Source organism: Pundamilia nyererei, unplaced genomic scaffold, assembly GCF_000239375.1.
Source record: "Pundamilia nyererei isolate P.nyererei 1_Seehausen unplaced genomic scaffold, PunNye1.0 scaffold00015, whole genome shotgun sequence".
NCBI classification, from domain to species: Eukaryota; Metazoa; Chordata; class Actinopteri; order Cichliformes; family Cichlidae; genus Pundamilia; species Pundamilia nyererei.
Genome location: NW_005187416.1, coordinates 2,064,023 through 2,076,989, shown reverse-complemented (window position 1 = coordinate 2,076,989; position 12,967 = coordinate 2,064,023). Strand labels below are relative to the sequence as shown.

General features: G+C 38.8%; 1 protein-coding gene across 1 annotated transcript in view; it reads right to left on the bottom strand.

Moving 5' to 3' along the window:
• Positions 1-8,027, bottom strand: part of foxred1 (FAD-dependent oxidoreductase domain containing 1) — a 14,518-nt gene extending 6,491 nt beyond the window's left edge. The window contains exons 1-7 of the mRNA XM_005725391.2: positions 7,731-8,027; positions 7,099-7,319; positions 6,789-6,899; positions 6,394-6,512; positions 5,947-6,041; positions 3,753-3,854; positions 1,134-1,210 (exon numbers count right to left, since the gene is read on the bottom strand). Of these exons, the coding sequence (XP_005725448.1) occupies positions 1,134-1,210; positions 3,753-3,854; positions 5,947-6,041; positions 6,394-6,512; positions 6,789-6,899; positions 7,099-7,319; positions 7,731-7,890 (885 nt within the window). The 5' untranslated portion in view covers positions 7,891-8,027. The remainder of the gene's footprint in view (positions 1-1,133; positions 1,211-3,752; positions 3,855-5,946; positions 6,042-6,393; positions 6,513-6,788; positions 6,900-7,098; positions 7,320-7,730) is intronic.
• Between the last annotated feature and the right edge of the window lie 4,940 nt (positions 8,028-12,967).

Genomic DNA, 12,967 nt, shown 5'->3' with positions numbered 1-12,967 from the left:
GGCTGACCTTTTTTCTTTTTAAGAGGACAAGAGCGGCGAGGTCTATCGCGATAGCTTAATTTCTCTATCGAGTAAAAGTTATATCGCGATACATATCGTTATCGTTCTATCGCCCAGCTCTAATGTAAAGGTTGGCCGGTTAAAGAAATCCTTTTTTAGCACACAATATTTGTCAAATTGAGATCAAAATTCCATAAACAACATACAACCGTACTAATTATTTAAAATAATATCCCAGAAAGGACAGCACTGTTTCAGCTGCTCAAGAGGACACCAATAGCAATAGCTGTGAAGAGTTTTTAAAATGGCTGATTGTTGCAAAGCAGTATTGTTTAAGGGAAGAGCAAGACCTTCACCTGAGGTAACAGAAAACTGCAGAGAGCTACTTGATGACCTCTGGGAAATATGTTTCCAGGTTTCTTCAGTGAACATGCAGGAAACGTTGGTTAATGAATGATTAGTCTACAGATTATAATAATCCTTTGGTAATATATTGTGCAGTGAAGGATCTCTATGCTGATGGTAATATTTCCTCATCTGGACAGATGTCAGACAGTTTAGTCGTCCTAAGACACATTTCTAACGACGTAATGCAGCTCACAAGTTTTATGGCTTCCCTTTCTGACTCCTTCCTGCCTGCACTCCACAATCCCTCCTGGATTTAGTGCTCTAAAAAAAAAAAGGTATTAAAAGCACCACAAGACAAATTTATGAGGTACTTAGTGCCAGTAATCAGGCGGTGTGGGACACATTAAACAGGACGAGGTCACCTGGGAAGAAATTGCAGTTGATATATGGTCTGAAGGGATTTGAAGAACATGCCATCCATCTGTTGTTATTCAGACTTCACACATTCATTGAGAATCAGCAGAGCTTTTGTATGCAATAATTTTAGTATATTTAATGATACAATAAAATTTTACTTGAGCAGTTGAAGACACTGCACTGCACAAGTGTCACAGCAACTGAGAATTCCCCTCTAAAGCTTAGTAAACATTAACATAAGTGAACCAAACCGAGGGAGGTACAAGTCAGAGACTTCTAACATGTTAGCGATCACACAGAATAATAAATAAACAGCTTTATACGCTTCGCTAATCTCACAGACATTCAGCACTTGCAGTTCCACTTACTTTGACTGACTTTATTCTCCTCAGATCCAGCTTTTCTCCATCAGTTGTCGTTATCACGCTTGTCGTATATTTAAATTCTGTGTGAGAAACACATTAAAACCAATTTTCAACACAAAGAAAAAGAAGAAGAAGAAGTTACTTTCATCTGCTCCCTTATTCACAACGGGTCACCACAGCAGACATTTGATTTGGCAGATTTTCACACCCTTCCTGAGACAAAACACGGGGGACTTTTGTCTCCTATTGGGATCCAACCTTTCGCTATTTAGGCGAATGTAGGAACTGAAATACTCATGTACGGAAGCCCGGAGTTGCCAAACAACTAGTTGTTGTTTTCTGAGATATGTTTTTCTTTTTTCTTTTTTTAAATCAGCTAAATTATTTCAGGGCTGCCAAATAGCACCAGATTTTCAAAATAAAAACCATTTTTTTCAATCAATCAATTAAAAGAAGGGTGGCATGTGGAGCCAATGGGAACTCACTAACGGAAATTTGCCACATTAACGCGCTTATGGCGTTAACGTCATTTTAACGAGATTAACGCTGACAGCGTTAAAATACATTTAAAGTTAAATTATATAGAATAAAAGAGAATACATTGTTGGATCATTCATTAATGTGTATATGACTTTAACGATGCACATAGAGATGATTTTAATTGCTTATTTACCGCCTCATAGCTTATCTATCATAAACATATTACTTTATGTTTTAAAACTACAAAAAATGGTGAGTAACTACAGTTTTAAAGCAAAGTTTAAATTTCTACATCCTAATCTTGTCCCTCCACTTGTTCTATCAGTCCTCTCATCCAACGAAAGATTAATATTTCTCTAAAGCCATGAAGAAAACTGCCTGAGGAAATCAGGTCAGCAGAGTCAGAGACTTCCTCTCTTCTTAAGACAGAGAAAACCTTCTCTGATTTTATTGGTCTGCTCTGTGTGAATATGTGATACGAGTGAATTCTTTTTATACAGATGCCTGTGTAACATAACAGTTTTGTAAAACGCAACCTCAATCTCTGTGTAACACACAAGGTGTCCTTTGGTGCCTTGAGGCTCCAGCTGTGGCAACATCAGTCACCAAGGGATAAACGTCCTGGTTTAGAGACCTACAAAGCCTGTGCTAAGCAGCTGGAGGGTTTTTTTGTTTTGTTTTTCTTATTTATTTATTTTTTTGAGGGGGGGAATACTCCTTAAAAGCAAGGAGACTTTGTTCCCCCTTTGTCACCCCCCTGGTTCTGTTTAGGCACTAAAAACTACCCACTGAGCTTTAGGAAAAGATTGTGTTTTTGTTTTTTTAAATCCACCACTTCATATGGTGAATATTGAGTTTTCAGACTCGTCTCACTTATGCTAGAACAAGGTGAGTCGAGGACAGTGAATCCCTATTAATGGAAAGAGACCGGACCGGTTGCTGTTGATTTTGTGGTCTGGTTGTTTTGTTAAGAGTGCTAGTATACAGTGTTGGGGAGTAACGGAATACATGTACCGCCGTTACGTATTTAAAATACAAAATATGAGTAACTGTATTCCGTTACTGTTACCGTTGAAAAAGGTGGTATTTAGAATACAGTTACTTTGTTGAAATAAATGGATTACACGGCGGTACTTCCCTGTTTCATATTGTCGCCGGTCAGGACTGTTTGGGTTTTGTTTGACAGCCATGTTCTGTTGTTCCAGGCGGCAGCGTTACGGTTGCCATGGTTACAGGGTGACGCTCTCTCTCTGCGTGTTTCCTGGGTGAGAGAGCGCCTTTTTGTTGTTGCTGTGCTAAGCTAATAGGCAGAATGCTACAGGTATAGCGCTAAAGAATGTAGCATCATAGGCAGTGTAATCCGTGCTGCAGGGAGAATGGACTGCCATACCCGTTATGTGTCTGTGAGCGAGGGAGGGAGAAAAAGGAAAAGCACGAGCTGTCATCGAGCAAAGACGGGAGCTGGAAGCATGTAAATATAATAACTAGAAAGCGAAAATTTCAGAAGAAATTTTAAGTGAGCCTATGCCGCTGCTAATCAGTGTAGTTTGCCATTCATATGGCTACAGAGAACAAAACTCAGCAGAGCAGCCATTCTCCACCATGAACTATGGTAAAAACAAACACTGCTCACGCCTCACAAATGACAGCTTACAGTTTTGTGTAAAGATGAGGTGACTTCGTACAGCCCCGATTTGAAGACGCTGTGCACACAGGTTCATGAGCAGAAGTCCCATTGTACCACAGCAGACCCAACAATGTTTGCATGAACACGCTTTGAAGCATTACGTTATGGACCAATTTTCACACATGGTTGGTGTACCCACACAGAGGGCTGTAGCTTTTCAACTCACAGCCCAACACACACCCAAAAAACAGCCGAGAGAGCACAGACTTTACGCCCGAGAGACGTGATTGCAGATGCCGCTCAGGTGGGTCCACCTCCCCTGCAGCGGCACTGCAGACCACGCCCCGCACAAATGAAAACCCTGATTTGTCCAAAATAATTCAAAAACAAACATTCGGTTTATACAAAAACTATAAATCTTAAGCACTGAATAGGATTATAACAAGTTCTTAGCAGACGTATTTCCCCTGTGTGTGTGTGTTTGTTTGTTTAGTTGTCAGGACGCTGTAACGAACCTGTGACTTCCCCACAGCACTGAATGGCTCCCATGGAGATGGCCTTCCTCTTAAAGGCGTTCAGCAGAGTCCATGGGTCAAACCAGCCCTCATTCTCCAGCCCTGCATGACAGAAGATCAGACAGACATTCACAATGGTGCGCACGATTACTGAATATTACAAGGAAATCATGAACAACTGGATAAAAGTACTAAAACTGGCACATTTTCTCTTTTAAATAATTCATTTGATAAAGACCATTAGCCACTTGAAATATAACATTTCTGGTTTTCTGATTATCAGTAAGTGATGCCAGACTTCAGGGAATAATACTTATCAAATATTACAATACTATTAGTACTATAATATGCCATAACTAATAGTAATAATTGAGAGAACTGCTGGAGCTCCTGAGATGCGAATAGTTTCCGTTTCTTACCGACTGTGACAAAAGAAGACAAATCAGGATCTAAAACTGGGCTGTCAGAGAATAATTAGGCGACTCCACACCACTATCATCTAATATTAGCAGATGGAAAGAACTGTCAGACGCCCTGATAAGTTAAATTACTGTTGGCTGCAGCTTTGCATTACTCAGATTAGTTTTTCTAAGGTCTTAAAACGAGAGTGTGTCATAGGCTCATATATCACAGTTAATCTTCTGCTTAAGTGTTGCAGATTTCTTAAAAATCGTGACCCAAATGATGGTGTTGGGGATTTTTGCCTGGATGGGAATCCAGTGACGTAATTGGGTGTGCAAACACAGATTAACGAATGCTTTTGCGCCTATTTTTCACTTATATATTTGGTGTGTATTTGTTACACTGGTTGCCCCAGGACAGAGCTGCAGACTGTTTTCAACATTAGTGGAAATTCTGTCCAAGAAGAGGAAGTCAAAACTTTAGGCGTTAATAAAAACTCTAATGGGATTTACAGGTGCCACGAGCTAAAGCACTTTAGCTTTAGTCTGCAGAACACGAAACAGCAGCAGAGAAAGTCACACTGTAGATATCCAGCTCAGTTAAATACAAACAGATAAGAACAAAATTCAGAGCCAAATATACAGTTGTGCTCAGATGTTTACACATGTTCTTCATGGGCATGAATGTCATGGTAATTTGGGGCTTTTAATGATTTCTTTGAACAGTTATTTTTCCAGTGTGTGATGAATGTACAGCACACTCCTTTAAGAAATTTAAAAAACAAGAATTGGGTGCACAGATTTTTATTTATTTTGGATTTCATCAGGTCAAAACCTCTGCATTCATGCTCAAATATATACATGCACCTCCACTAATATGTTTAAATATCCATTAGCAAGTTGTACTTTAACCATCACAAGCTTCTGGCTGGAGTGTTTCTGGTGTGTTTCCTAGTAAAGATGTGCCTTTTAAGCACAATAAGGTTGAGGTTGATCTTTGGAAAGGCATTTCCAGAAGCTTAACGTTCACCTGCTTTATCCATCCCAAAACCAGATGTGAAGTATGTTTGGAATCATTTTCCTGTTTGAACATCCAACAGTGTCCAAGTTTCAACCATCAAACTGTTGATTTGAGTTCAAGTTGAAGAATTTGGAGGTAGTTCTTCATTATTCCATCCGGTTGGTGTAATAAAACAGCACCACTGGCAGCAAAACAGCCCCAAGTGATGCTACCACCACCGTGCTTCACAGTTGGTACATTGTTCTTTGGTTTGAATACGTCGCCTTTACTCCTTCATAGATGTGGCCAGATAGCCTAACCTCTGTTTTATCTAACCATAAAACTTTTCGCTAGAAGGTGAATTTCAAATTTCAGTTGAGCTTGAAGGTGTCCGGTTTCGAGCAGGAGCTTCTTTCTTGGTCAGCACCCTTTCAGTCCACGGTGGCGTAAAACTTCCTCTACTATGGACAGTGGCGTTTGTGTTCTAACAGTTTCTGGTTCGTAGCACGTTCGAGCCTGTTTGGTTTTTCCAGATCTTGGTAAAGTGGTGACACATCTGAATAACTTGGACTTACTTACAAAATGATCTTAGACTTGTTGTTTAAAAATAGGCTTTCCAATTGTTCTGAGTATCGTCAGTGCTACCAAACAAATTCTTTTTATGCCAGAAAAAATAAAATAACAGCTGCAGTCAATCATGATCAGTGATGAGAAGCTAACAGGTCTCGACCTTGTCTGGTGTGGCTGCTGATAATCATTACAGACCTTCAGTTCACATTTTATTTGCACTCACCGTATGAAGCAAGAACCACACCCTCTGTGTTTACCCACGGAAACTTCTCCTTCAGTTGTGTCGGAGACAGAAGAAACACTTTGGCTCCAGCGTACCTGAAATGTGAGTTAAATTTTAGCTTCCTGATATCCCAAAAACTCACAAACTTAGCAACTAATATGTAACTAATCACAGAATAAGATGAAAAATGTCCTTAGTGTTTTTATTGATTCATTCTAGCACCTTACAGAAATCCTCTAGGACAGAAAATGGAAAAATGTATAATTTATAAACCCTATGACTGTTTTATGAGTTCAGTTTCTTTCCAAAATGTAAATATATCAGGACATTTTTAAAATTAACTGCAACTCTGAAAATTAATAATGGCAAATGACCGTTCACGGCCCTTCACGTTACACACTGTGGGTTTTTACTGTGGTATGAGCACTGGTTTCTTGAGCCTGATACCTTTGGGTGCTGTAATTCTCCTCCATGATGTGAGCCACCGCCTCACTGGCCAGGAAGAGGTATCCCGAGTGGTTAAACTGCAGGTCTATGGGGTCTTCGTTCAACACACCGAGATGCTCCTGACGGGATTCAGAGGTGTGACAGTTTGCACTCTTTAAATAAAACATTTAACTGCATTTTGTATTTAATATCAAAATTTGTTTGATGATCTGAGACATACAGGAAAAATCAGGAAGGGGGGGGAATTTTTTCACAGCACTGTATGACAGAAAAAAGTATAATAGGTCCTCTTTGATCTCATCTGACATGGCTATAAAGTGTTCACATATTAACAAAGCACATGTTCTGTCACATTTAATGATTAAAAGCCTCATTGTTCATTTCCAGTGACCTACATTGATGTTCCTCATGAAGTCGGCAGAGGCCAGGGAGAGGTGGATGTTCTCCGGCAGGGAGAACTGCTGTCGGATCCCCCCAGCAGATAGCACTGTGGAGGCCTGGGAGTACTGCGAACAGTCAGGGGGAGCAGTTTATGAATATGAGGAGGAAAAGGCAGAGGATTAGTTTGAACAGCAGTGAGGACATGACTCATGAGCACAGTATGATCCTTTCTCCTGACACTTTGAATAGATTTAAATCATGCAATTTTTTGAAAGGAATAAAGTGACACTGCTAGTCTACACTCATTATCTCTCAGTCCCTCACCGTTGGGTCCTTCTCCACAACCAGGACCCGCACCCCTCCGCGCACCATCTCCTTCTGTTTCAGCCAGTAGGCGATGGACCAGCCCATCACCCCGCCTCCGACGATCACGATATCCGCCCTCTCTGGAGGAAGGTTGGGGTTGATTTCCAGAGGAGTCCAGCTGCTCCCTGGAAGCGCGTCCATCGCCTTCTTCCGCATAGCTTCCATATGGGTCTCCAGATCTGAGCCACAAAACCCCAAACTTTACACTCTCTCAAGGTTACTTGCAAATGTTTACCTTCAGCTAAGAAATTAAAATGCTTCCTGGTACTTTAGCTATCACTCTCAAATACGGCATATAAAACAGTTTATAAATTACAAACACTTTAACGCAAATTAACATGCATGGTTGTTCCTTTTGAATTTTCGGCCAAATCGTTTAGTAGTTTAGTGCAAAGAACTATAAAAGTTGTTATTTGAAACACTGTATGCAACCGAATTGCAGACAGGCTTCTAGTAGCTTATTAAAACTGTTTAGCAGGATCCTAAAAGTTGCACATATTTATAGAAACACAAACCATTGGATAATTTTAGTATTTTTAAATGTAAGCTGGTTTGCTGAGTTGTACAACAGTCGTCCTGGTTACTCCCACCTTTGAAGAAGTCATTTCGTAGAGATGTGCCTGTGCTAAAGCTTTGACACAGAGACAGATGTCCGTTCAGCCATGTGGATCGACGTGTAACCTGTGTGGAGGTGAGTAATCCACGAGCCGGCCCCACCTTCACCTGCAGCCGCCGCCACATGGCAGACATGGCTGGGCTTCAGTAAGCTAATCGGCTAGCTAAAGTGAAACACGATGCAAACCAAAACAAGAGCAGCGTGAGCAAACTTTCATTCTTCCTCCATCACAACAGCACTAACGGTCTAACCTTGCAGCGCTGCTAACAAAAACACGCAGCACGACCGGTTTCACTTAAGCGTCCTTCAAAATAAAAGAACCAATCTGGACCATTTAGCGGATTAGTGTGTGAAGCAGTGATGCATTCACCTTTTCTGACACTTCAGAAGCCAGAAATCCGCACCTAAGCAACCATTAACAATAAAAAAGCGCTCGAAGTTGAATTGTACTTAAAGTAAGGGCAGCTTTAAAAACTTTTATTTTGCCCCCCTTTTAAAAAAATCACACGGATTAATTTCATATCTTCCAAACTGTCCCACAACTGGAGAATCTCATTTGTACTTTTTATTTGTGTATGTGTGTAGATATATATGTCCAGATTTCACCCCATATACAAAAGAAACAAGCTGTATTTTGCAAAGGATGCAAAAAATAACAGTAGCAGACCCTTTTTTTCTTGTTGGCTTCATTGTTTAGCTCCACAACACAGGCATAAAGTGTGATATATTTTGGAGGTCCAAAGGAATATAATTTAACTGAATAAATTCAAGATGAATATGAACCGATGCCTATTTAAAGAGGGCGTTTCCACAGCAAACTGATGCTGATATCCACACACTGGAGCAGAAAAAGTCACTGAATCCAGGAAATGTGCATGATGCTGACATTTTCCTGTGTCCAGTGTTTAAATGAACCCATGCACACACGAATATACAAACTTTATATAGCTTTTATGTCAGCTAATTATCCCCTGCTGATAGTTAATAAGAACTTATGAAATATTTTTTATGTAATTTTTTGATTTAGTCAGTGATCCAAAACACAAAAATGTAAAATATAAAATGTACAATGGCATAATCGTGTTCTGATCAATCTATTAATTAACTGACCGCTTAAATGCGATTCTCAGAAATACATGCTGGGGTCATCACTGTTAAGATACATTTAATCAGTAAACTTTCAAATCTTATGTTTTCAGCTTTTTTGTGTAGAAAAATGTAAAATCAGAAAGAAAATATTTACTAAATAACTGAATAGATTTATCAAATTTATTTAGGCATACACCTGTTTCAATGAAAGAAACACATCTCATTTTGTCTTAAAATAAATTGTAATGTGAAGCATTCCATGCCTATACAGTATTTAATTTTTTAAATACATTTTAATTATGTTAAAGTCTACATTGATGGTAATAATCCAGCCTGATGCGCAGTATGTTGTTAAAGAATTTTAAATACAAAATGTGTATGTTTAAAAAAAATGTCTCACACTCAGGAGCTGGAGGGCTTTTAAAACATTTATTTCTTACACATTTTATTTCTATACCAAGTTTTGCTTCGTTTTTGTGGTTTTTTTAAAATATTATCACTTTTAAATATTACTCCACATTTGTTTTTATATATTTATATATTCGTTCTTATTTTAAAATTCATAGATTACTGAAGCTGCTCCTACAAAACGTGGTGCATAAAAACAGGATTTTATTGTGAAAACTTCACAGGAAATCGCACTTATGATCCTGCAGGCGCGATCTTCATCGTCAAAGAGGCAGTGGCTTGCCACGTGAGTGAAGAGGACCAATCAGAAAGGGGAGTGGATCCATTTCTTCTCCTTGGAGCGCATTCTTATATTTTTTTTATTGGCTGCAAGACAAATTTTGGGATATGCGAATATCTTTGCAGCATATTAAAGCTTATCAAAAGTTTTACTTGAAATTAATTAGACTAACAATGGAAACATTATCTTCCTCGTGAATTCTTTTAGAATATTTTGTAATTAGACACCCCCCTTAAGCCAACACTGTTTTCCTTCTCTGCTTTAATCTGCTTTTTGGCTGCTTGTTAAATTAAACCATATTCTTAGTATCAGAGATACTAAACCTAATTTACAGGCCGTTATGGAAAATGTCTGGCTTTTGAACCCTTAATTCAGCTCCTTACCGGAAAAGTTCAGTTAAAGTGAAATTTAATTCCTTGCTATTACAAAGAAATGTCAGTTTACAAAGACAGTTCTCTAGAGCCTTCAAACCAGCTGTTGCTACTAGAGATGGACCGATCCGGTATCGATCCGATACTGACCTAAATTACTGGATCTGATATCGGAGAGAGAAAAAAGAAAAAAAAATGTTATCCGATCTGAAGTATCACAAAATCACCTCACAAAACGCGCTACTTAGCATAACCCAGCTCCGCGCATCAGAGCAGTATTTGTCACGTGATAGAGCTGTTGTCTGCCAGGCCTGTCAGCGGGCTGTTGGAGCATTTGGAGCCTCGCCACATGCTTCCTAATTTCATCTCGGCGAAAACTATCCCACAGAAGTAAAGCAAGTGTGTAAGTTCATCCCTGAATGTTTGCATAGTATTTCCACGTTAAGCTTAACAACTGAGATATTGAGCCACAGCTGGACTGGCCATCAGAGTTCCATATTGAGGTGAAAAGGAAGCGATTTGTCCCGTACTTCAGCTAGAATTAAAAAATAGACACAAAGCTGGAGTTATTCTGTCTTTGCTGCGAGGTTGCATCTACTTCGCTCATTCTCTCTCCCTTCCTCTCCTGTTATTACTTCAAACATGAAAGTGATCAATGATAAGCTGATCAGCTTTTCTGCCGCAAGTCCCGTCTTTCTTGTTTGTTTATCGCCCACTTTGCGCTAGAAAGAGGAGACCAGTGGATAAACAACAGCAGCACGTTTAAGCGTGATAAGCTGTTGTTAGAATGTATTTAATATTACTTTCTAGTAACAGCTGAGGTTTGCTGGAGCCACAGCTGTAAAAGCTGCTGGTGATGATATCCGTTTGGATATGTAGTGAGAGGGAAACATGAAGATGAAAGATCCTTACTAAATCATCAGAGCTGAGCTGGTGATGGAGAAACAGGGTTACCTTTTAGGTGACATGAATGAGTTGAAGGGAAGTTATGAACTGTTTCTGAGAGACAAATAACACCAGGATCCTTTTCTAAGTAGCTGACAGCTGGTAACTGTGCAGGGGCAGATCTAGTAAAGCTTTGTTGGGGGCCAGGTAGGCCATTAACAGGGAGAGGGGGGCACAAAGAAATATTTTTCTTTGTTATGTCAGTCAAAAACTTTGAATAAATAATTATCTGAATATTACAACAAAAGTGGTCATCTGATTAAATGTATAGAAATCCATTATTGTATATAGTAACTAGAGATGGCACGATACCACTTTTTTATGTCCGATACCGATACCGATATCATAAATTTGGATATCTGCCGATACCGATATGAATCCGATATAGTGTTTTTTAATCAACAAAACTGTTTTTTAAATATCTTGCTGCATTTTGTATAAGTTCATACTCAAGTTTAAAACAACAACTACACTAAAGCTATTCTGTTATACCTGTATGCAAAAAAAAATATTTCATAGTTCAGCAATACTGATCAATCTAATAAACTTAAACCTACACCATCCTCCCTATTCTGGTATTTTAAAGAGTACTTAGCATAAATATTAAGCAACCTAACTAATAGGGTTCCAACTCCCAGCAACAACAAAAATAAATAAAAAGCCGATCGTTAAGCAGTTTCATGATTGAAGTAGCAGCCGGAGAGCGAGAGGCAGTCGCTCCATATATCGCTCGTTAAGCTTAACGCAGGAATGCTTTACAAACATTCAGAGATGGACTTACACACTTGCTTTACTTCTCTCGGGGATAACTTTGTCGGAGATTAAATGCCGGGTTGCTAGCGAAGCTCCAAATGCTATCCAGACCACCTACAGGTCCTGCATGCCACAGCCGCTCTATCACGTGATGCATACTGCTCCGACATGCTAACGTTCTGAGGTGAGTTACGGCGTGTTGCAAGTTTTGTGAGGTGCTTTCGTGATATTTAATGGATCGGATTACATTTTTTATTTTTCTCCGATATCCGATCCAGTAATTTAGGTCAATATCGGACCGATACCGATACTTAATATCGGATCGGTCCATCTCTAATAGTAACTAATAAGTCTAATATACACCCTAGTAAGCTATAGTACTTTTTCCTTTGGGAAGGTACCATCTGTGCAGTCTGCAATTCTGTTGAAGAAAGATGTTGAATCTATTTAAATATTGTAGAAAAATAATTGATTTCTGTGGATTTGTTTTACACTTGCATTAAATTAAAGTTGATTACATCGATTAAGGGCGGGGGTGGTTCCCTAATATTTTTGCTGGGAGTCGGCAACCCTATTAGTTAGGTTGTTTAATATTTCCACTAAGTACTCTTTAAAATACCAGAATAGGGAGGATGGTGTAGGTTTAAATTTATAAGATTGATCAGTGTTGCTAAACCATAAAATGTTTTGGGTGGAGTGTATTTTTTGCATACAGGTATAACAGAATAGCTTCAGTCTCTTGTTTTTTAAAACTTGAGTATGAACTTATACAAAATGCAGCAAGATATCTATAAAAAACTGTTTTATTGATTACAAAATACGCTATATCGGATTTATATCTGTATCGGCAGATATCCAAATTTATGATACCGGAATCGGTATCGGACATTAAAAAGTGGTATCGTGCCATCTCTAGTTGCTACACAAATATATAATTATATGCTTGTAATCTTATTATTAAGTATAATAATAGTTAGAGTACAAACTGTAGTATTATTTTTAAGAATTATTTATTGCAGAAATTTTTTTATAGCACACGCACGAATAACTAGATAGATAAATGGATAGATACCCCCATCTATCTATCTATCTATCTATCTATCTATCTATCTATCTATCTATCTATCTATCTATCTATACAAAAATATCATGTTCCCATGTATAACGCGCCTTATGTGTTAGGCATGTGTTAATTCGTTACAAAATAACTTACATAAAACCTTAGAATATCTGTTCAAAACCACACTTTGACCGAGCGTGCTTTTATTTTCGAGATTCTGCACGGAAGTAGCCTCTATGTTTCCCAGAACCGGGCTCTTATTTCGAAAGTTTGTCGGGAAGTGTGTCTTAATTGCGCAGGGTTTG